This window comes from Manis pentadactyla, chromosome 12 (genome assembly GCF_030020395.1).
Source record: "Manis pentadactyla isolate mManPen7 chromosome 12, mManPen7.hap1, whole genome shotgun sequence".
NCBI classification, from domain to species: Eukaryota; Metazoa; Chordata; class Mammalia; order Pholidota; family Manidae; genus Manis; species Manis pentadactyla.
This window is the reverse complement of record NC_080030.1, coordinates 35,606,546-35,630,621: the sequence shown is the minus strand read 5'-3', so window position 1 is coordinate 35,630,621 and position 24,076 is coordinate 35,606,546. Positions and strand designations below refer to the sequence as shown.

The following is a 24,076-nucleotide window of genomic DNA, read 5'->3' as shown; positions in this document are numbered from 1 at the left end:
CACACTCCCCTCTGTGCATCTCCTATGCTGCTCACACAGAGCGCTTCCCTTCCGCTCACCAGGTACGTGGTGTGTTCCTCACCCCGGCTGATTTTCTGGGACATCAGATGGATGTCCTGCAATCGAACTCAGTTCTGACACCATGCAGTGGGGACAGTAATAGCACCTAGTTTGAAGGCTGTTGCGAGAAGTAATCAGATAACACATGTGAGCCCCGAGCAGGTGCTCCAAAGATAAGGCGAACACTTCTATCATCCAGTCACTGGTTGACTGGCTGCTAGGTCTGGAGCTTTGGCCCTGCTTTCTTTCCAGGAGAGTCTGGCCTTCCGATGCCTCAGACACACACAACACACAGCTCAGCAGGGGCGTGTGGGCCAGCCAGGCGGCGCCGTGCGACACGGCCGACTAGTTAGAGGACGGTAAGCTGCAGGAGCTCCTGGCCCCGATAGCTGTGCCAGCAGCTAGTTTGCTGTCTTCGATTTATCTGGATGGAAAAAGGGGGGCTCCAAACAGTCACCCTCTTTCGAAGAGCCCTAAAGAAACCACTGGGCGGTCTATGCAGCACTCTGGCGCTCTGCTCCTCGGACTCAGGACACTTGGAGCCTCAGCCTCATTAGCTTCCCAGCCAAGCAAACACTTTGGCCAGTCCTGAAAACAGGCTCCGCGGGGTAAAGATTATTTCTAGTTGGTTGGTTTCCCAGGGCATTGTGCTTGGACAGCAACTTCATGCCAAACCTGCCCATTCCACAGAAACGCATGTGAAACATTGCCCCTGGCTGCTGCAGACAGAGCCGGCGGCACATGCTGGTCCAGCCATGCCCACTGTGGATGACGTGCTGGAGCAGGTCGGAGAGTTTGGCTGGTTCCAGAAGCAAGCCTTTCTGACCCTGTGCCTTCTCTCAACCGCCTTCGCTCCCATCTATGTGGGCATCGTCTTCCTGGCCTTCACGCCAGACCACCGCTGCCTGAACCCCGGCGTGGCCGAGCTGGGCCGGCGATGCGGCTGGAGCCTGGCGGAGGAGCTGAACTACACGGTGCCGGGCGCGGGGCTGGCAGACGAGGCCTTCCCCCGCCAGTGCCGCCGCTATGAGGTGGACTGGAACCAGAGCGCCCTCAGCTGCCGGGACCCGCTGGCCGGCCTGGCCGCCAACAGGAGCCACCTGCCGCTGGGCCCCTGTGCGCATGGCTGGGTGTACGACACACCCGGCTCCTCCATCGTGACCGAGGTGAGTGGGAGCGGGCCTGGGGTTCTGGGCAATGTGGGGGTTAGAGGGATGGGAAGGAGGTCGGTCCTCTGAGGTTCAGTTTTGTGTCAGGGAAGAGAGAGCAGAGTCATGTTCACTGAACTGCGTGAGTCAGGCTCCGTCCTGGGCATGCTGTGTGCTTCCCTTGCTGAATCTTCTGGGTGTTAGAGGAAGAAGCTGAGGGTCAGGGAGGCCACTGCGAGCCAGCCTGAGCTGGATTGTTTGGACATGGGTCTGTGGGGTCACCAGGACTACTTTCGCTTCCCCAAGAGCCTGAGAATTCACTTGGCGTCCAGCTTCCCTGCCATTAAAATTGTGGGTCCTGCTCCCCTGCACTCAGAAGTCATGGACTCACTTCAAAGGGAGAGCTGCACACCGAGGTGATGTGCCAACTGACCTGGCTTTGGAATCAGATTAAATCCCAGCCATGCCCCGGATTGGCTGGGTGTCACTAAGAATCAGCCCGCGCCCAGGACCGTATGTGGGCAGAGGCGGAGGGGGCAGTGGGCTCTGAGGAGGGGACCTTAGCCTCTGAGCCAATCACAGGAGTCTTCTGGGAGGTGGCGTTTGAATGGAGCCTCGGGGTATTTTGAGCAGCAAGGACAGGGAACAGGATGGTGGAGGAGAAGAATGAGCCAGGGCCCAGGGGAGAGGGAGCATGTGCTACATTCAGGGAGCAACGAGTTGTTAAGTCCGTTCAAATTCAGGGTCCTGTAGAGGAATCCCGGGGTGAAAGCTGGTACCCCACCTTCGGGCCCAAGCACAGAGTCCTCGTGTAAGGTCACCAGATAAAACACAGGATGGCCAGTTAAATCTGAACTTCAGATAGAAGATGAACAATCTTTGTAGGATAATTATGTCCCAGACATCGCATGACATTTTATGCTGATAACAGAGACTGGGAATACAAATATTGCATGGGACATACTTATCCTAAAAGACAAGTGTTGTTTATCTGAAATTCAAATTCAACTAAGTCTCCCTGTATTCTGGTTTTTTACGTGTGTGTTGGCAGCCCTACCTTCGTGCCAAACAAAGACTTTGGTCTTACTTAGGTGGAGGAGCAAGACCATCCTAGCTGCCCTTGGAACTGGCCCCCCGTGCAGGGTGGTGGGCGGGCTGGTGGCTTCCCCAGAGGTAGGGAGAATTTGGGGAGGTTGAGAAATGTCAACTGACATGGCTGTCACTGAACAGCCCTGTCACTGAAGAGACAAGCCCTGTGGGTGGGGGAGGAGGGGCCCAATTTGCCTGTGTCCCCTGGCGGGGAGGGGAGAGCAGAGCTGTTGAACACTGAGCCTGGAACACAGGAGGAGCTGGGGCTTGGCAAGTGGAGGCGCCTGGCCAGGAGGTGGCCTGGGGAGGGGACAGCAGACGGGGAGGAAGGGGCAGACGCGAGAGCACCCAAAGAGCTTTAGAGCCAGTGGCTGTTGTACTAGGTGGGCTTCCGCAGTGACCCAAGATCTAAGCATTGGTGAGGATGGAGATACTTAAAGCTGATTAGATGCGAGACCTTTCAGTCGGGAGGGCAGGAGAGGTTGGCTCCTGGAAGGAATGGCCCCCACATCAGTTCTCCCTCTCATTGCTTCAGAACCACCTTTGCCTCCCCTCTGAGTCCTGAGCTTATTTTCAGGGGTTTAGCTTGGTTATTCATTTCTGCAGAAACTATCTTTAACTTGGCCTCACCTTGGACATTGGAACTTGCCTAACGGAGGACAGGGAGCCAATCTGTTTGAATACCCAGCTTCACCCCCTCTGAGCTAGGGACTGGAGCCAGGGGTCCGTTTGGGGAAGGATGTGCGTGACTTCTGAGTCCCCTGTCAGGAGGCCCTGTCCCTAACTGCAGCCCCAGCCCCAGCCCTGCCCCAGCGGGGGTCCCCTGACCTCCCCTGACCACAGCATGAGCAGGAGAAAGCTTCAGGCCAAGGTGAAGGGTGCTTACATCTCCGTTTTCAGACACGCCAGTCCAAGGGATCCTGGGTTCCAAGACACGACTTGCTGAGACGGGACCCATGGGAATTTGTACTCTGACAAGGACTCTGGGGGCTCTGTGGTGGGGTGAGCTTGGCAGAGAGTGCCTGTTGCTTTATAGACTGTGCCCGAGCCACAGACCCTGGCTGGTGAAACCCCAGCAGGAGCGTGGCCAGGCCCGGGAGACCCTACCTGGTGCTGCCTGCTGTGGGCAGCCCCAGGCTTTTCTGAGGCTCTGCCTAGGGGAGGGAGCAGTGGTTGGGCTTGAGTCTTGAAGCACGGAACATGGCAAGTTCATGAGCCTTGCAGGTGACTCCAGACCTAGATCCTCACACAGGTTGGGGTAGCAGGCAGAGCAGATGCCCCCTGAAGCTCTGTGAGCCTTCTGGACTCTGCATGGTCCTAGGGCATTTCAGAAGGGTAGCAGGGACACCTTACGGAGAGGCTTGTTGCAAAGATGAGAACAAAAGACAAGGAACAGTGCCCTGTGGCTTTAGAAATCTAGTGTACACAGGGCAGCTTGGGCAATGTGGGTGGAGGCTACAAAGAGACAGTTGGGCACTGGAGATACAGACCCTGGGCAGCGAGCTAACGCCCAGGCGTGGCCTGTGCCCATGTTCTAATGCAAGGCCAGGGCAGGCAGGGACAACAGAACCCGCTGGGGAAGCTCCAAGGGGCAGGAGAGCTTTGAGCTGAATTTTAAAGGAAATAAACATTTAGATTGGTGGAGCTCACAGGAGCAATTCTGCGTGGTATCTGGTCATGCCTTGCAGTGCTGAGCTGCTCAAGAGCTCAGACAGCAGGGTCTGGGCAGAAGGCAGACACTACCATAGGCATAGTTTGAAAGTCAGGTGGTAACACAGAGCATCATCTGTACGTTATTTTTTAAAGTGCTCATGTCAAGGAAGGAAGCAGCCAGTCAGATGGAACCTTCCCTGGCTGAGTGCAGAGGCCCTGGGGCTGGGATACGGGTGTGGTTCACACTGGCAGCCTCAGAGGCCCAAGGGTGGTAGGTAATAAAACCTCCTTGTTAAAGTTAAATGATTTATTATTTACTCAAACCATTTTCACATGATCTCTCCCATTCAGTGCTCACAGCAGCTCTGTGCATGTGACAGGACAGGCACAATACACGTGTTTGGACTGGGAAACTGAGGCCCAAAGGTGCTAGGTGACTTCCCTGCCTGGTGTGTGCAGCCATGCCTCCAAAGTAAATGGAGAGACACTGGAGAGAAGGATTGATGTGTCCCTGGACACACCCAGACGGGGCAGAGCCAGGCCTGGGCAGGGGTGAGGGCCCCTGCCTTGGTCCCCAGACCTGCTGTCTCTGAGGGCTTCCACGTGCCTGGGCCTGCACTGGCCTCCCCACACTTGTGTCCAGTGGCCAGGGCCCCCCCCAAGTCCCAGGCAGCGCAAAGCTCCTGCCTCGCCTCTGCCTCTCCCCTCGGTCCCTTGTCTCCTGGCTTGGGCTGCAAGGCCCCTCTCAGGTTCCTGGAGTGTGTGCCGCTCCTGAGAAGCCCGCTGTCTCCCCCACCCCACCATGTCTTTGCTCAGCTCTTCTCTTGCTGCCACTCATAGGTCCATCCATAGTCACAGCAGAACTTGCATATTGGTGCTGGAATTTACATAATTAAATATACAATTGATACTACTTAATTAAGGGCTTTTGACCAATTCTAGAAATGTATTTCGACCAGTTCTAGAAAGTGTCATATTTATGTTGCTACAGTTTCAGTTTTAGAAAATTACCTTGTATTTTTTTTCAGAAAACTTGTATGACCCTGTTGTCCTTTGATGACCATCAATGGTCACACACTTGACAACAGCCCCTTTAATTACAATATAGTGAGGAGAGAAGACAGACAGATGAGGCCTAGAGTCGTGGTGACCGACATTCTCCAGAACCCTTGCATTTGTCTCATGAAAATGTACTCACAGAAAATGACATGAAACGTCAGGGAAACCGTGTTTTGTGTACATTCACTCTGTCCCGGGAGAAGCTGGAAGGTGTAGTCTGACTTAAAAACGGTCTTGTGTTTCCTGTCCCTTCGCCCGTGGTGTGGCCGGAAGTTTGGCCTGGTGTGTGATGCCTCGTGGAAGGTGGACCTCTTCCAGTCCTGCGTGAATGTGGGCTTCTTCCTGGGCTCTCTGAGTGTCGGCTACATCGCAGACAGGTAGGTGGAGGCCCAGCCAACCAAACGTGGTGTCAACGCTGTGAGGAGAAGGGGTTCAGGGGACAGCCATGGCTGGTTGCAATCTATTGCGGAAATTGATGGGGACAAGACATAGTAGCTGGTGCTCTGGACAACAGATGGGATGGGTGTGGATCCGGATGATTTCAGAGGGGGAAGCCGCATGCAGGGTATGTGGTTGGGGCTCAGAGAAGGTGGGGACAAGGCCGAGGTTTATGCTTCGGGCAGTGGGTGGGGCCATTTGTGAGATGGGGCCGGGTGGTTGGGAGCCAGATGGGCGCTGCGTCCAGAGCAGCCTGTGACACCTCGAAAAGCGGTCAGGCGGGCATCTGGCCATGGGAGTTGCATTCAGGAGAAGGTTTGGCCTAGAGTGGAGTGTTAGGGATCTGTCCCAGTAACTGGTATTTAAAGCTATAAACTATTATTTGAGATGAGCCAGGGGAGGGTATATAGAGAGAACTTCAGCACCTGGAGGTGGGCAGGGAAGGGTTGCTGACAAAAGAGATGATAAGAAATGGCAGCGAAGTGGAAGAACAGCTACTCTACTGGGGTGGTGTGACTTACAGGAAGTGGTATGGCCTACGGAAATGTGGTGTGACCTCAGAACATGGAGGGACCTAGGGGAACGTGATGTGACCTGTGGGAATATAGTGTGACCCCCGGGAAGGAGAGAGGAGATGCCCGGGGACAAGCGGCTATGAGAACCATGGTGAGGGTGACGTCCCTGCAAGATGGGAAAGGGGCGACACAGGAAGGGGAGTGAGTGTGGCAGACTCTAAAGTGAGTTGACTATGAGGGGAGAGGGAGGGGGGCAGCCTTGAGGGTGGGGGTCCAGGCTGCAGGCGACCCTTTTGTGGGGGAGATGGGGCCCAAGGGCACAGGCTGGTGCTGGCTGTGAGTGCAGTGGGCGGGCTCGGCTGCCCTGGGAGGATATGCAGGCGGAGGGCAGAGGTGGTGGGCGCGTGCCTTAGGTCTGTGACCTGACCTCAGAGCAGAGGGTGTGGGCTTCTGGCAAGGAGTGTCCCTGCTGAGCCGATGGGGACTGTGGGACGGGTGCTGGCTGGGGGGCGGCAGGAGGCTCGAGGCACAGCTGCTGGGGTCTAGGAAGGAGGCGGGTAGAGAAAAGCCAAGGTCTCTGTGGCCTCGGGTGACACCAGCCCCGCTTCCTTGCCCACCAGAGCACGTGGGGCAGGATTCCAAGGGCCCAGTCAATAAAGCACAGCACTGGGATGAAGCTTCAGCAAATAATTTGCCCGATTCATTTATGAGAAAAGCAAAGGAAAAGTAGTCTTCGACACCTGCCCTGTGAGAACTGAGTGTTTCCCCAGAAAAGCTTTTCTGACCACTGATAAGACAGTGTGTAGTGGGGGGGCCGGGCGGGTTCCCGGCGCACTCAGTTAAATCTTGCTAGTAGTACTTCAGGCTGGTAAACACAGGCGGTGAGAGGAGAAAGCCCGACAGTGGGGACAGTGGCGCGGGGGCCACCGCGCTGAGGAAGGTGCAGCGGGGAAGCCCCGTTGCTGAGATGGGCGGGATGCTGGGTTCTCTTCGGAGTGATTTACTGGCCTTGGGGCACTGCAGACCGCTGAGGACTGCGGAGGTCGGGCCTGGGGCTGGGGTGGTGGCATCTGACCCCCCCAGGCCACTCAGGAAAGCAGGGGCACGGGCCTCGGGGTCGGGACCCTGCCGCCTGTTGTGCCCGTCTGGCCCCGAGTACTCACCACCGCCCCCTCCTCCCTGTCTCCTTGCCTCTGAAGGTTTGGTCGCAAATTATGTCTCTTGACCACCTCCCTGGTCAGCAGTGTCGCAGGCGTGCTCATGGCTGTGGTGCCAGACTACACGTCCCTGCTGCTCCTGCGCGTGCTGCAGGGCCTGGTCAGCAAGGGCAGCTGGACGGCTGGCTTCACCCTGAGTGAGTGTCCGCTGGGCGGGGGCCGTGGAGTTAGGAGCCATGGAGGCCAGGTAGGGGGGTAGGTGGGATGAAGCCAAATGTGGAAGTGAATTTTGGGGGAAAGGGGATGTTTGCCTTGTCAGGAGAAATGGTGGTAAGTCTGCATGTGGTTGCAGGGCATGGACCTCAGTGGCCTCCTTTTCTTTCTTCTTTGACTGAGAGACGATTAAATAACCTCTTCAATAGATCAGTGTTTCCATATCGGCTAATCTGTTTAGGAACAAAAATAGATCCCAAAATTGGTATCACACCATGGCCAAGGTTACAGCAGGGGTGGGTACAGAGAGGGGGTCAGGTGGGAGATTATTTTATCATTTTAAATATGAAGAACCAGCATCTTCTTAAAAGAAATACAATCAACTCAGCTAGTTTGAACCACACTCAAGAGTTAGGAGAGGAAGTAAGCAGAGTGATAAACATCATGATTTTTAAAAATTGAAGTGTAAACTAACGTGAGTAATTCTACATACTTTTTTTCTTTCACATTTTTTATGTGGGTAGGAATAGAAAGTGGAAATACCTTCTTAGAAGAAAAGTAGTATGACAGGCCAATTGTGCTTCCCCAGCCCGTGGCGGGGCAGCTCACAGCAGCGAGGATAATCCAGTTTTGTTCATTTGTGGAGAACTGCCACGTCCTGCTCCCTCTGAAACTGTGTCCTAGGGCCTGGCATTCTGAGAAGTAGTTCGCTAGGGCCCAGAGAAACCACCCTCCCTGGAGAAACGGAACATACTGGTTAAGTTCAGTGAGTTCAGGTCTGTTTATGGAGAGGCCGGCCATCTGTATGCTGAAGACTCAGGGTTTGGCCCATGGTTAAGATTCACCTGGGGTCGAAGCCTTGCACTAGTGCCAGTCAGCCGTGTGATCCTGGCAAGGTCCACAATCTCTCGGGCCTTGATAGCTTCAGAGTGGGCACGACAGTGCCGTGAGCAGCAGGTGGCCGGAGGTGAGGCTTGGAGCAATCTGCCCCATGACCAACCTGCAGGGTGGCTGTTGCCCGACAGCAGGCCCTGGGCCAGGGCTAGGGGTACCAGGTAGATAAGGTACCCTTCCTCCCTTCAAGGGGCTCAGAGGCTGGAGAGAGGAGACAGGCGCCAACACGGGGAGTGATCTGTGACAGCGGCTCACGTTCCTCCGACGACTTTGCCCATGTGCTTGCGGGTCACACGCTCCCTGGTCCCCCGCTGGCAGCTTCCCCGCTTCTCCCTGACGCCCCAACATGGCAGGACCCACGACCGTGTCCTCCCCCACCCCCAAGCCTGTTCCACCTGCAGCTTGCCCGCCCCCCTGGTCTGCAAGGGGCCCCCGGTCCGGTCCGGCCACTTGGGCCAGACATCCGAGTGTGGCCTCCGCTCTCCCCCCACCAGCTCCAGATGGCCAGGGGTCCCTTCCCTGGGCTTCCCTCTCCAGGGGCAGAACCCCACCCCACTCGCCCCTCTGCTGCCGCCGCCCGTTCCGACCTCCTGCACTGCTCACTTCATCGTGGTCTCCGGACTCAGTGAATCCACAGAGTGAGCCTTAAAATGACACGGGGTCACGTCCCTCTGCCGCCATGATTCCGTTTCACACAGCAGAAGCCAGCATCCTGCTCTGCCCTGTGAGGCCCGGGAGGGCGTGCCCATGGCCCCAGTCGCCTCCGTTCTCTCCCCTACATAGCCCATCTCCTTTAAGCCTCTCAGATTTCTTCCATGCAGTTCACCCCACTCCTCTCTGGACACTAGCAAGGCCGGCACTCCACACCCTTCTGGCCACCTTCTGCGTCCCAGTATGCATGGCGGTCTGGCCCGGCATCTGACTTGCCCCTTTGTCCCGGTGTTACTGCCGTTTCTCACAAGGCTGTGTGGGTACAGGCCAGGACTGTCCAGCGGTGCATCCCGGACACCCAGCGTGGTGTCAGAGATGTCGGTTGGAGGAACGGATGCCCCTGGGGGCACAGGAGATGCTCTAGCTCCGTCTGGAGCTCGTAGGAGGGAGGCTGTAAGGCGGAGAGCCATGTGGACTAAGTCCGGAAGTGCAAGAAGGGTGACGGCAGATGGGGGTGTTCAGAGGGCCAACCAGAGAAAAGCAGGGGCCACATGGGGTGCTCCTGGGGAGCCTCAAGCCGAGTGGGATCAGCAGGACATGGAAAGGGGGGACTCAAGCCTGCTTGTCGTGGGGGGAAGGGGACGTGTGGGACGTGGGGAGCAGCCTGAGCAGTGATGTGTACCCTTTCAGTCACAGAATTCGTGGGCCCGGCCTACAGAAGGACGGTGGCGATCCTCTACCAGGCGGCCTTTGCGGTGGGGCTCCTGCTGCTGCTGGGGCTGGCCTACGCCGTCCCTCACTGGCGGTGGCTCCAGCTGGCCCTGTCTCTGCCCACCTGCCTCTTCCTGCTCTACTACTGGTACCGTGCCCTGCCACCTGGCCCCTTCTCCCCTCTTCTTGCTCAAGTGACTGAGGCCTGCCTGCTGACCTTGGCTGCCACATATCCCAGGCCCAGGGCTTCCTGCTGTTAGTGCCATTTGGGGTGCTTGACTGTTAACAGGGTGGCCTTCATGACCCGGGGAGCTGCCCTCCTACAGAGCCTGTTTGAATTCACATGCCCCTACTCAGAGGCATGCAGCACTGTAAGCAGACAAACCCAGCCCGCCAACTCGGAGGTGCTGTCCTTAGCTGAATGAATGAATGGTCTCAGGGAGTGTGCACAGCAAGCCATTCTGAAAGAAGCTGGGTACAAACAAGGTGTTCACCCTGTTAGCTGTTGGCACCTGTCAGCATGTAAAGGGCTAAGGGACTGGACGGGTGAGTTTTGTTGTGAGAGAGGGAAGGCACGAGGGGCTCTGGAGAGAAGGGTCTCCTTCCCACGCGTGGTCACTGTCCGCCGAGGGCGGCTCTCCCCTGTGGGCTGCGCCGGAGAAGACCCAGTCCCTGTAAGCGAAGCCTGGCACCTGCACTTGCTCATGTGTGGTCAGGAGGAGCCTGCTGCCTCCCTGCTCAGGTGGACCAGGGGCTCTCCGTGGGAAAGGCCTCCCTGGCCGGGCGCAGTGGCCAGGCGGAATGGGACTGTACCTCAGCATTTTCAGAACACCTTATTGCAGACGTGCCCAGTCTTCGGCTTGTAACATCCTTTCTCCATTTGGGTGGACAGCGTGGTACCCCTCCGATGTTGGAGGGAAGTGAGTGGAGTTCATTCGGGAGATATTTTGAGGCTTGTACCATAGCCCTTGTAGTACAAGGAGAAATCCTGCAGGAGTGTGGGGGTGGGGGGCATGTTACCTGTGAGGATGGGACCCTGCTCCGTGGTTGACGGCTGCACAGGAAGCAGTGGTTTCCTGTTGGTCTGTAAATCTTAGCAGGTGGCACTGGAGTTCAAGTGGCCCTCCGAGCTCCTTCACAGCTGTCTGGGCTAGCACCCAGTGACCCTAGGTCCTTGTCTGTTGGCTGACTGGGGAATCACAGTCCCAGTGAGAGGAGGGTGGGCCACTCAGAGCAACAGCATCACTGATCAGATGAGCTTTGGGGAAAATGCCAGGTAACGGTGATCTGTGCCTGCAGGTGTGTGCCCGAGTCCCCCCGATGGCTGTTGCTGCAAAAGAGAAACGCCCAAGCAGTCCGAGTAATGGGCCACATTGCCCGAAAGAATGGGACCCTGCCTCCTCCTGATCTAAAGGTGACAAGCTGGCAAGGGGTTATTCAAGTCCCTCAATTTTGGGCTGGATGTATGGTTTAGAAAATGCCTCTGGGGCCACCTTGAGAAGCAGGGGGGATGGGAGGAATTTGGGATGGTGGTTGTGGAGTGCAGAAATGGCAATGCCATCCTGAGGGGCTGTTCACAGCAGCCTGGATGCACTGATATTCCCACTCCCTCCCAGATGCTCTCTCTTGAAGAGGATGTCACCGAAAAGCTGAGCCCTTCCTTTGCAGACCTGTTCCGCACACCGCACCTAAGGAAGCACACCTTCATCCTGATGTACCTGTGGTAGGGCTTTTCCCACACCCCACCCCTGAGACAGAATCAGCATGCATGTCCATGTACTGGCACAGAGGTTAGACAATGGAACAATGCAGGTGGAAAAAGAAGCCTGAAAAAGAATTAGCAGTTTTTGAGTGGCCAAAGAGCTCTTAGAAAGACACCGTTATTTCTCCCTTGAGGACTGAGTACTGGGCGAAAGGCCTCACTTTAGGACAAAGAGTTTGTTACATATGACAAGTAAGACCATATTCTCTCCTCCGTGCACAGGTGGTTTCTCACCTAGCCTGCCAGCACCGCGGCTGAGTAGCCAGACTCAGGGTTCCCCCTTCAGCCGGAGCCACTCTGCTGCCAGGCACTTGTTTGCACGTCAATGTCCAGTTTCATTGTAATGAAGGGTTTGGTGCCTGACACGTAATAGCCCTTCCTTAAGTATTTTGAAGGTTGAATGAATAACCACTGTTCCATAGAATCCATAGAATCCACACCAAGTTCTTTAGACTCACCGGCCAGGCTCACCATGCACCCCCACCCTCTCCCCGTCTCACCCGTCACCCTGTCTCTGTGTGTACCCCGGGGGTCCTGCACCCGGCCACACCATGGGCCCAGGGGCCTTTGCGAACACCCAGGTGCCTGATGCATTTCCACCATCCTCGGTGTTCGGTTCAGCAGCGGCCCGTCCATGTAGGGACTGGGACTGCTGGAGACAGGAAGAACCGTGCCCCTCTGCACTGCTCACTGTCCTCACCTCATCCCCTCGCCGTGCCTCCTGGGGCAATGCTTCGTCTCCTCCGCTCCTGGACGCCTCTCCACCCAACCCCTCGGCAAACTCTGCTCTATCTTGAAGGGATATGCAGAATCTGCCATTTCTCCTCACTGCTTTTAATGTCACCGTCACCGTGTTACTGCACTGGCCTGTCCACCCAACACCTGCCCCTCAGGTGCTGCTCCCTAAGCCGCAAAAGGATTCTGTTAAAGCTTAACAGTCCAGATGACTCCTGTGCACGCTTCCACCGGCTCCCTGATGCACTCAGAGTAAAGCCAGATTCCTCTCACAGGGCCTGTCTGGGGACACCTCTCCTACTGTCCTTACATCACCGCAACTCAGGAGGCGTGCCCACCACCTCCTGGCCATGCCTCTCTCAGAAACCTTTGTCATCTCTGTGACTCAGTTTCCTCATCAGCCAATGGGGGTAGTGATAGTGAACATCGCATAGGCGTGTTGGGAGAACTGAGATAATACGAGTACAGGGCTTAGAATGGTGTCCAGCTAGATGGAGCACACCCCGTTACATGTGCATGCAATTCCTGGGTGCTGCCGAAAGATGGCAGCCCTGTACACATGTTAAGTGTCTTGACAAGGAACTCCAGGTTGTATACTCCTTTCTCTTAAATCAATCTCTTTATCAATAGGATGTGAGTATTCCCATTTAACTGGCTTCATGGCCCGGAGGGGCACCTGGGCTTAAACACTCACTGAGTTCCAGTCGAGCATCTTCCTTCACATTCTCTTGACGCTTTTGTCCAATCCAGAATAAGTTGGGACTAGAAACAAAAGCATCCCAGTGCTTCTCTGGGTGCAACTTTATGAAAGGAGAGGGTGTGTTAATGAGAAACGTCAGCTGTGATTTTAGTTATTTAGAGCCAACAGGCAATTTTCATGCTGGGATAAGACAGTAATTTCTTATCTATAATCTCTTCTCACAGTGTAAATACCAATATCATATAAAATGTTCCTAACCTCCAAAGTTATATATTTTGTCAAAAATGAAACCTAGAACTCTAAATTCTCCCTTGAATAAGAACGGCTTGCCCAGCCCACCTCGGTGTGGATGCCATGTTCTGTAAGTGTGGACGGCAGGTCATGGGGCAGGAGATGGGGCAGAAGAGGGCCAGTGGACCGTGTTGCTTGCGGTGGTGCGATGTGGCGGAGGGAGCTCAGCTGTGGAGGTCGAGAGGCTCGGCTGGTGTCTCTGCTCTTGTGCTCTGGATGCTTGACCTGGAAAGGTGATGACAAGGAGCACAATAAAAGCTTATCTGTCCTGAGGGCCCCTGCACGCTTGGGACTGCACCTTGCCCTCTCCTGGGTATAGTTAACACATATATGTGGGGTATACCGCAGAAGGCAGAGGGGCACGGGCTGTGGAGAGAAGTGTCTCTTCCCTGCGCCCCATCACCATCTCGCTGAGGGCAGGTCCGGGTGGCACTGGAGGCGACCCAGTCTCTGTAAGCAAAGCCTGGCCCCTATGCATTGCTCATTCATGGTCACGAGGAGCCTCGTCCAGGGAAACGGGGCTCTTCTGGGGAAAAGGCCCCCCCTGACCGGGTCTTGACAGCAGGATGGGGTGGGACTGTGCCTCCATGCCTGAAGACTTTCTTCCATTTACTCATGAGGGAATTGAAGGACAGAGGGGTCAGTTAGGTCACTGAAGGTCACACAGCTCCTTCAGCAGTCTGATTGCTGAACCTGCTTGCTCACCACAGCCTTCCCCAGCTGTCTGCTTGTTGGCTTGATGGAGCATTAGGTGAGGTGACTCCTGTGCAGTGTTCAGCTTGGGGCCAGGCCCCCAGGTGGGTCACTGCCGTGCTTCTCGGCAACATAGTATCCCTCTCCCGGTCACACTCACACACACTGTGCAAGGAGCGCCTCCTAGAGGACCCCTCGATGACCTTTATCCTTCCTGATCCTTATACCCTCTCCTGTGGCTCTAGGACATTCTAAACCAAGCGACACATGCTCCTCCCCAGGTTGGAGGGGCCTCTGTCCTCCCTTCCCGAGCCCTAACTCCCCTCTTCCACAGAGCTAGCCTCTGACTCGGCGTCCCCCTCGGCCCAGGTTCACCAGCGCCGTGCTCTACCAGGGCCTCATCATGCACGTGGGCGCCACCGGTGGAAACCTCTATCTAGATTTCTTTTACTCTGCTCTGGTTGAATTCCCAGCAACCTTCATCATCCTCGCCACCATCGACCGTGTGGGCCGCATCTACCCATTGGCTGCCGCAAATCTGGTGGCAGGGGTGGCCTGCTTCACCATGATTTTTATCTCACACGGTGAGTTGTCATTTTCACCATCTTCTAGGGAATCCCATTGTGGGAATAATGCTTTAACTCTTTGATAAGCTCCTGGAACAAGAACAAAGACAAGGTAGTCTACAACTATTTTTTAAATTTTAAATTGAGGTATAACATGCATACAATGAACAAATTATAAGTGTATAAGCCAATGAATTTATATATATATGTGTATACCTGGGCACTGTGATCTAGACAGATACAACACTTCCAACCTCTCAGAAGGCTCCCCCAGGCTCTTTGACACCCCTGCAGTCACCACCCCGTGCCAAGATCACTGCTAGCCTGATCTCTCTCACCCCATTAATTTTGACTGTCCTTGAACTTCATGCAAATGGAACATATAGAAAGTACTCTGTATTGTGTCACTTCACTCACTCATCCTTACCTATATGAGATTCACCCGTGTTGTCACCACAGAGTGTAGTGCATACTTCTCCGTTACCGGGCAGCATTTCACTGCACAAATTCCCCACTAGGTATCCATTCCACTGTTGACTGACACGGGTGTGGTTTCCAGGTCTGCCTGCTGGGATTAACGTTCTGGCGCGTGTCTTTCTGCAGGCACATGTGCGCACTTCCCCTGGCTGTGAGCCTGCATGTCCATGTGCTGGGTTAAGGGAAGGCATATGTTTGGGTTTAGAAGTTACAGCCAAACAGCTTTCCAAAGTGGTTGAACCAGTTTACACCCTTACCAGCGATGCATGAGCGTTCCAGTTGTTCACATCCTCACTAACTTTTGGTATTGCCAATCTTTTTAATACCAGTCATTTTGGTCGATGTGTAGTTTAGTCCAAATTCTTAAAACCCAAGATAAGCCAAAGCAGAATAATTTTAGTCAGTTTTGAATGCATAAATTACCTTTTACATTTACTTTGGGAAATGCTGTTAAATAAACACTAAGGTGGATTTGCTATTTTCTCAGTGTTTATTGCTTGTGCTCTGTACTTGTTGGTTTAATGAGTCATTTTGGCAGGGTTCTGTGCAGGGTATTTCGGGAAATGGCCCATAAAGTCTATATTCCCAAGAACCAGGCTCTATGCATCAGTCTGAAAATGAAAAGAGGTAGAAAAGACAGCTCAGTTTTCTTCTTCCTCCTTGCGTGGGGAGAAAACAAAGAACACAGGAAAAGGAGCAGAGTGCGTAGGAAATATATATTTTCCCATTTTTCCTCCCCATCTCCCTGTTTCTGGAATCCTGATAAGATATAATGAATAGACAGATTTTTTTTAAATTTAAAGAAACAGCACTGAGTATTGAGAAGGAGCCTGAGGTCAGAGACTGTCCAGGTGTCCCCTGGGTAGAGCTCAGGCACCCTGCCCTTCAGTCTGTGGCCCCAGGACCCTCCTCCCAGCTCCCAACCTCTCTATTCCCTTCTATTTGGCCTTTATTGCATTAGATGATAAACATGCATCCCCTCCTCCAAGAAAACATTCCAAGTGCCTCTGTGTGTTCAGCCTGCGCTTGGCCCCAGCTGCTCAGTGGGGAGCAAAGGGGAGAAAGCTCCGGCTTCATGGAGTGCTCATGGAGGGTACGAGAGCTGTGTGCATTTGAATATTTGGGGTAATCAAGGTGGGGCAGATGGTGTTGTTCAATTCTTTGATCAGATCCCGGTAGGGAGAGGGCTTCCTGGACCTTCACCTAATCAAAAACCCCACAGTTGTCTTCTAGGGTGATGCAGGGTCTGCTTCCTTTATACACACAGCTCAAGACTTTTATGAAAGATGTTTTGGTTAAAGAATGTGTTTGGGAAAAAACAGAAATCTGGTCTACCAGTTCTGGAAGTAGGGCCTATAGGTACTGTGTTTGCTGAGAACCTACTATGTTCCAGGCACTGTGCTAGCAATAACATCACTGCATCATAATGAGAAAGCCAACATCTATGAAGTGGCCACAGTGGACATTTGACATGTATTTGAAATCTCACAGCACCCTTTAAGTTGTGTGTAAATATGCCCATTTGCAGTTGAGGAAACCAAGGCCCAAAGATGTAAACGTAAACAGCTTGCCTGAGTCAGGAAGCTGACAGGAGGCAGAGCGGAGATTCAAAAAGCACCCTCTTCCCTTTGCACAGTGGATCCTTGTTGTGATCAAGTCCCCAAACCTGTCGGGACTCAGACTGAAGGGTCAGATAAGGCAGTCTTCCCAGCCCTTCCAACTCTGAAGTCCCAGCTTCCTCGGGACGTGGCTCCTTGCACTTGTGTTTCACACCCTCTGTGCTTCCTCTCCAGACTTACACTGGTTAAACCTCGCAGTCGCCTGTCTTGGCCGAATGGGGATCACCATCGTGTTCCAAATGGTGTGCCTGGTGAATGCTGAGCTGTATCCTACCTTCATCCGGTGAGTGCACACAAGAGGTAGGGGGCTCTGGCTCGGGGGGACCCCGAGCGGTGCTGAGACATTGTCAGGGTTGCCCAGGTGTCGGTGAGTTTGGATATGGAGCTGTGGGGTTGCACATCAAAGAGAGGGGCAATGCCTACTTGGAGTGGAATGTGAAATGGGAAGGTTTGGAGTATGCGGAGGGCCCGTGTGCTCCCTGCGGGGCAAGTGCAAGAAAAGAGAAGCCTGGCAGAGTACAGAGGGCACTGGACAGGGAGTGGGGCTGCGTTCCCACCCCTCCTTAGCAGGGGCTAGCTGTGGAGACTTCAGCATCTCCACTGGCACCTTCAGACAGTACCTGCTTAAACAGCAGTTCTTGTTTGTACAGTGATACACAAAACATCTCCAGACATATGATGCAGTTTAGCCCATAAACCTGTGGTTGTCCCCCTCTGACATCCAAGGAAGTCGAGGTTTACAAAGGGAAAGAGACCTTGCAAGAGTCATGTGGCAAGAATGCAGTATCTTTCTGACCTCAGAGCTGGTGCTCTTCCTGTGATGACACAATCTCTCTCCATAAAGTTCGCAACAGGCCTAGAAGACTTGCTGTGCAAAGGCAGGTGTACTGAGGTAGAACTCTCTTAGAGCAATATTCACCCTAAAATGCACAGTTTGATGAGTTTGATTTTATATATTCATTTAACCTTGACTGCAATCAGCATAGATTTCCATCACTTCCAGATGTGTCCTCATGTCCCTCTATAGTCAATGCCCTTCTCTCCCACCACCCCGGACCCGGCACCCACTGGTCATATTTCTCTTCCTACGGTTTAACTTTTTCCAACATGTTCTGTAAATGGAATTACATGGCTTTGGGTTTGGCTGCTTTTCCTTAGCATAATGGGATCCATCCTCACCGTTGTGTGTATCAAAGCTGAGTAGTATTCCTGGATGTCAATGATGTACCACAATTTATTTCTCCATTTACCAGTTTATGGACATTTGGGCTGTTCTCAGTTTGGAGTGATAATACAGCTGCAAATAAACATTCATTTGCAGGTCTTTGAGTGGATATATGTTTTCATTGCTCTTGGTTAAAAACTTGGAGTGGGGCATATGGTGAAGTGTGTATTTAAGTTTAGGAGAAACTGTTGAAATGGTTTCCAAAGTGGTCATGCCATGTGTGAGAGATCTGCTTTCTCTACATCCTCACCAGCACTTGGTATTGTCAGTTTTTTTTTTTTTTTTTTTTTTTTTTTTAGATAATTATTTTTTATTGAAGGGTAGTTGACACACAGTATTACATTACCTTAGTTTCAGGTGTACAACACAGTGATTCAACATTTATATACATGATAATTCTAAGTACCAGCTATCACCATACCAAGTTGTTACAATATTTTGACTATATTCCTTATGCTATACATTACATCCCGGTTGCTTATTTATTTTACAATTGGAAGTGTGTACTTTTTCTTGGTTGTTGTTGTTAGGGCATCTCTCATATTTATTGATCAAATGGTTGTTAACAACAATAAAATTCTGTATAGGGGAGTCAATGCTCAATGCACAATCATTAATCCACCCCAAGCCTAATTTTCGTCAGTCTCCAATCTTCTGAAGCATAACGAACAAGTTCTTACATGGAGAACAAATTCTTACATAGTGAATAAGTTACATGGTGAACAGTACAAGGGCAGTCATCACAGAAACTTTTGGTTTTGCTCATGCATTATGAACTATAAACAGTCAGTTCAAATATGAATACACATTTGATTTTTATACTTGATTTATATGTGGATACCACATTTCTCTCTTTATTATTTTTAATAAGATGCTGAAGTGGTAGGTAGATACAACATAAAGGTAGAAAACATAGTTTAGTGTTGTAAGAGAGCACATGTAGATGATCAGGTGTGTGCCTGTAGACTATGTGTTAATCCAAGCTAGACAAGGGCAATAAAACATCCACATATGCAGAAGATTTCTCTCAGAACAGGGGGGGTGAGGTTCTAAGCCTCACCTCTGTTGATCCCCAATTTCTCACCTGATGACCCCCCTGCGACTGTGCCTGTCTTAGGTTGTTCCTCCCTTGAGGAATCTTACCCGTCTCTGGCTAACCAGTCATCTTCCGGGGCCATACAGGGAAATGTTAAGTTGGTAAGTGAGAGAGAAGCCTTATTGTTTGAAATGGTTAGCTTTTTATTTCTTTGCATATTTATGCCCTGTGGCTTCTATGCCCAGCATTTGTCTTGAGGTATCTTTACCACTTGGAGGAGTTATGATACTCGGTAAATTTGATATGAGGCACGAATTCTATTTAAGAATTCGTTGTAATTAGGAAGGAAGAAGAAAAGCTATAGAAGTAGCAGGCGGGAGAAAACATGGGAAGATTGATTATTTCTTTGACATATCTTCTTGTAGAGTAACTTCAGCATGTATAGATTTTAAGCTACTACTTAAATTGCGCACACACATTAACATAATAGGAGTATAGTTACATAACCAAAGCATACCTGTAATTACCAGCCATCTCCAGTGAAACCAAGAAAACCAGTTAGGCACCCTAGGCATTTGTGAAAACTTATCAATGATATGATGGTTATTATCTAACTGAATTTGAGTAGTTTGAGAAAAATCAGACAAATTAAAACAACCCATTCCTGGGCACTGTTCACATCCCATATGTTCTTTTAACAGTAAATAGTCTGTAGTTGTAAGATTTTGGAGCGCTACAATTTGCACTTCTCCTAATTCTTGGTTGAGTTCCAACAGTATAGATCCAGTCAAATTTGTTGTTTTACTGTATGCACAGGCCAGCTTAGATATCTCCTTCATTCCCATGGCAAGTCCAGGAGCTGGTGGGATGAGTGCATCTACAGCTGTAGCAGTGCGTGGATCTTTGTTGGGGTTTTTTGATGATCATCTTCTGGCATGAGTCTTCCAGAGAGTGCTGATGTTGGAAGTTCTCTTTCATATCGTTTCTTAGTTCATTTTCGGGGTAGCCAAATTAGGCTTTGATCCTCTGTATAAACACAAACAGACCCTTTGCCTACACTTTTATATGTCCTTTATATCATTGTGTAGAACTCATTAGAGGTCACCACATAGGAACTGCATTTTTTTTTTTTTAATCATTAATCTACACTTACATGACGAATACTTTGTTTACTAGGCTCTCCCCTATACCAGGTCCCCCCTATATACTCCTTTACAGTCACTGTCCATCAGCGTAGCAACCTGTTGTAGAATCACTACTTGTCTTCTCTGTGTTGTACAGCCCTCCCCTTTCTCCCACCCCGCTATGGATGCTAATCTTAATACCCCCCTACTTCTCCCCCCCTTATCCCTCCCTACCCACCCATCCTCCCCAGTCCCTTTCCCTTTGGTACCTGTTAGTCCATTCTTGAGTTCTGTGATTCTGCTGCTGTTTTGTTCCTTCAGTTTTTCCTTTGTTCTTATATTCCACAGATGAGTGAAATCATTTGGTATTTCTCTTTCTCTGCTTGGCTTGTTTCACTGAGCAAAATACCCTCCAGCTCCATCCATGTTGCTGCAAATGGTTGGATTTGCCCTTTTCTTATGGCTGAGTAGTATTCCATTGTGTATATGTACCACATCTTCTTTATCCATTCATCTATCGATGGACATTTAGGTTGCTTCCAATTCTTGGCTATTGTAAATAGTGCTGCGATAAACATAGGGGTGCACTGATCTTTCTCATACTTGATTGCTGCATTCTTAGGGTAAATTCCTAGGAGTGCAATTCCTGGGTCAAATGGTAAGTCTGTTTTGAGCATTTTGATGTACCTCCATACTGCTTTCCACAATGGTTGAACAAGTTTACATTCCCACCAGCAGTGTAGGAGGGTTCCCCTTTCTCCACAGCCTCGCCAACATTTGTTGTTGTTTGTCTTTTGGATGGCAGCCATCCTTACTGGTGTGAGGTGATACCTCATTGTAGTTTTAATTTGCATTTCTCTGATAATTAGCGATGTGGAGCATCTTTTCATGTGTCTGTTGGCCATCTGTATTTCTTTTTTGGAGAACTGTCTGTTCAGTTCCTTTGCCCATTTTTTAATTGGGTTATTTGTTTTTTGTTTGTTGAGGCGTGTGAGCTCTTTATATATTCTGGACGTCAAGCCTTTATCGGATGTGTCATTTTCAAAGATATTCTCCCATACTGTAGGGTTTCTTTTTGTTCTATTGATGGTGTCTTTTGCTGTACAGAAGCTTTTCAGCTTAATATAGTCCCACTTGTTCATTTTTGCTGTTGTTTTTCTTGCCCGGGGAGATATGTTCAAGAAGAGGTCACTCATGTTTATGTCTAAGAGGTTTGTGCCTATGTTTTCTTCCAAGAGTTTAATGGTTTCATGACTTACATTCAGGTCTTTGATCCATTTTGAGTTTACTTTTGTATATGGGGTTAGACGATGGTCCAGTTTCATTCTCCTACATGTAGCTGTCCAGTTTTGCCAGCACCATCTGTTGAAGAGACTGTCATTTCGCCATTGTATGTCCATGGCTCCTTTATCAAATATTAATTGACCATATATGTCTGAGTTAATGTCTGGATTCTCTAGTCTGTTCCATTGGTCTGTGGCTCTGTTCTTGTGCCAGTACCAAATTGTCTTGATTACTATGGCTTTATAATACAGCTTGAAGTTGGGGAGTGAGATCCCCCCTACTTTATTCTTCTTTCTCAGGATTGCTTTGGCTATTCGGGGTCTTTGGTGGTTCCATATGAATTTTTGAATTATTTGATCCAGTTCATTGAAGAATGTTGCTGGTAGTTTCATAGGGATTGCATCAAATCTGTATATTGCTTTGGGCAGGATGGCCATTTTGACGATATTAATTCTTCCTAGCCATGAGCATGGGATGCGTTTCCATCTGTTAGTGTCCCCTTTAATTTCTTTTAAGAGTGACTTGTAGTTTTCAGAATATAAGTCTTTCACTTCTTTGGTTAGGTTTATTCCTAGGTATTTTATTTTTTTTGATGCAATTGTGAATGGAGTTGTTTTCCTGATTTCTCTTTCTGTTGGTTCATTGTTGGTATATAGGAAAGCCACAGATTTCTGTGTGTTGATTTTGTATCCTGCAACTTTGCTGTATTCCGATATCAGTGCTAGTAGTTCTGGGGTGGAGTCTTTAGGGTTTTTTATGTACAGTATCATGTCATCTGCAAATAGTGACAGTTTGACTTCTTCTTTACCAATCTGGATTCCTTGTATTTTTTTGTTTTGTCTGATTGCCGTGGCTAGGACCTCTAGTACAATGTTAAATAACAGTGGGGAGAGTGGGCATCCCTGTCTAGTTCCCGATCTCAGCGGAAATGCTTTCAGCTTCTCGCTATTCAATATAATGTTGGCTGTGGGTTTTTCATAGATGGCCTTTATTATGTTGAGGTACTTGCCCTCTATTCCCATTTTGCTGAGAGTTTTTATCATGAATGGATGTTGAACTTTGTCAAATGCTTTTTCAGCATCTATGGAGATGATCATGTGGTTTTTGTCTTTCTTTTTGTTGATGTGGTGGATGATATTGATGGACTTTCGAATGTTGTGCCATCCTTGCATCCCTGGGATGAATCCCACTTGGTCATGGTGTACGATGGTTTTGATGTATTTTTGAATTCGGTTTGCTAAAATTTTGTTGAGTATTTTTGCGTCTACGTTCATCAGGGATATTGGTCTATAGTTTTCTTTTTTGGTGGTGTCTTTGCCTGGTTTTGGTATTAGGGTGATGTTAGCTTCATAGAATGAGTTTGGGAGTATCCCCTCCTCTTCTATTTCTTGGAAAACTTTAAGGAGAATGGGTATTATGTCTTCCCTGTATGTCTGATAAAATTCCGAGGTAAATCCATCTGGCCCGGGGGTTTTGTTCTTTGGTAGTTTTTTGATTACTGCTTCAATTTCGTTGCTGGTAATTGGTCTGTTTAGATTTTCTGTTTCTTTTTGGGTCAGTCTTGGAAGGTTGTATTTTTCTAGGAAGTTGTCCATTTCTCCTAGGTTTCCCAGCTTGTTAGCATATAGGTTTTCATAGTAGTCTCTAATAATTCTTTGTATTTCTGCGGGATCTGTTGTGATTTTTCCTTTCTCATTTCTGATACTGTTGATTTGTGTTGACTCTCTTTTCCTCTTAATAAGTCTGGCTAGAGGCTTATCTATTTTGTTTATTTTCTCGAAGAACCAGCTCTTGGTTTCATTGATTTTTGCTATTGTTTTATTCTTCTCAATTTTATTTATTTCTTCTCTGATCTTTATTATGTCCCTCCTTCTGCTGACCTTAGGCCTCATTTGTTCTTCTTTTTCCAATTTTGATAGTTGTGACATTAGACCGTTCATTTGGGATTGCTCTTCCTTTTTTAAATATGCTTGGAGTGCTATATACTTTCCTCTTAAGACTGCTTTTGCTGCGTCCCACAGAAGTTGGGGCTTAGTGTTGTTGTTGTCATTTGTTTCCATATATTGCTGGATCTCCATTTTGATTTGGTCATTGATCCATTGATTATTTAGGAGCGTGTTGTTTAGCCTCCATGTGTTTGTGAGCCTTTTTGCTTTCTTTGAACAGTTTATTTCTAGTTTAATGACTTTGTGGTCTGAAAAGTTGGTTGGTAGGATTTCAATCTTTTGGAATTTACTGAGGCTCTTTTTGTGTCCTAGTATGTGGTCTATTCTGGAGAATGTTCCATGAGCACTTGAGAAGAATGTGTATCCTGTTGCTTTTGGATGTAGAGTTCTGTAGATGTCTATTAGGTCCATCTGTTCTAGTGTGTTGTTCAGTGCCTCTGTGTCCTTACTTATTTTCTGTCTGGTGGATCTGTCCTTTGGAGTGAGTGGTGTGTTGAAGTCTCCTAGAATGAATGCATTGCATTCTATTTCCTCCTTTAGTTCTGTTAATATTTGTTTCAGGTATGTTGGTGCTCCTGTATTGGGTGCATATATATTTATAATGGTTATATCCTCTTGATGGACTGAGCCCTTTATCATTATGTAATGTCCTTCTTTGTCTTTTGTTACTTTCTTTATTTTGAAGTCTGTTTTGTCTGATACCAGAATTGCAACACCTGCTTTCTTCTCTCTGTTGTTTGCTTGAAATATCTTTTTCCATCCCTTGACTTTAAGTCTGTGCGCGTCTTTGGGTTTGAGGTGAGTCTCTTGTAAGCAGCATATGGATGGATCTTGCTTTTTTATCCATTCTATTACTCTGTGTCTTTTGATTGGTGCATTCAGTCCATTTACATTTAGGGTGATTATTGAAAGGTATGAATTTATTGCCATTGCAGGCTTTAAGTTTGTGGTTACCAAAGGTTTAGGGTTAGCTTCTTTACTGTCTTACTGTCTAACTTAACTCGCTTGTTGAGCTATTATAAACACAATC

General features: G+C 49.8%; 1 protein-coding gene across 4 annotated transcripts in view; it reads left to right on the top strand.

Annotated features, from left to right (window-relative positions):
* The window catches only part of LOC118913051 (solute carrier family 22 member 1-like), a 36,082-nt gene continuing 12,006 nt past the window's right edge, over positions 1 to 24,076 (top strand). The window contains exons 1-8 of one of the 4 annotated variants that reach the window (XM_036886741.2): positions 1 to 1,226; positions 5,283 to 5,386; positions 7,162 to 7,316; positions 9,568 to 9,736; positions 10,888 to 11,002; positions 11,205 to 11,311; positions 14,139 to 14,353; positions 16,606 to 16,714. In XM_036886741.2, coding sequence (XP_036742636.2) covers positions 816 to 1,226; positions 5,283 to 5,386; positions 7,162 to 7,316; positions 9,568 to 9,736; positions 10,888 to 11,002; positions 11,205 to 11,311; positions 14,139 to 14,353; positions 16,606 to 16,714 — 1,385 coding nt within the window. In that variant the 5' untranslated portion in view covers positions 1 to 815. The remainder of the gene's footprint in view (positions 1,227 to 5,282; positions 5,387 to 7,161; positions 7,317 to 9,567; positions 9,737 to 10,887; positions 11,003 to 11,204; positions 11,312 to 14,138; positions 14,354 to 16,605; positions 16,715 to 24,076) is intronic. The other 3 variants (XM_057489063.1, XM_036886739.2, XM_036886740.2) reach the window with 3 other exon arrangements.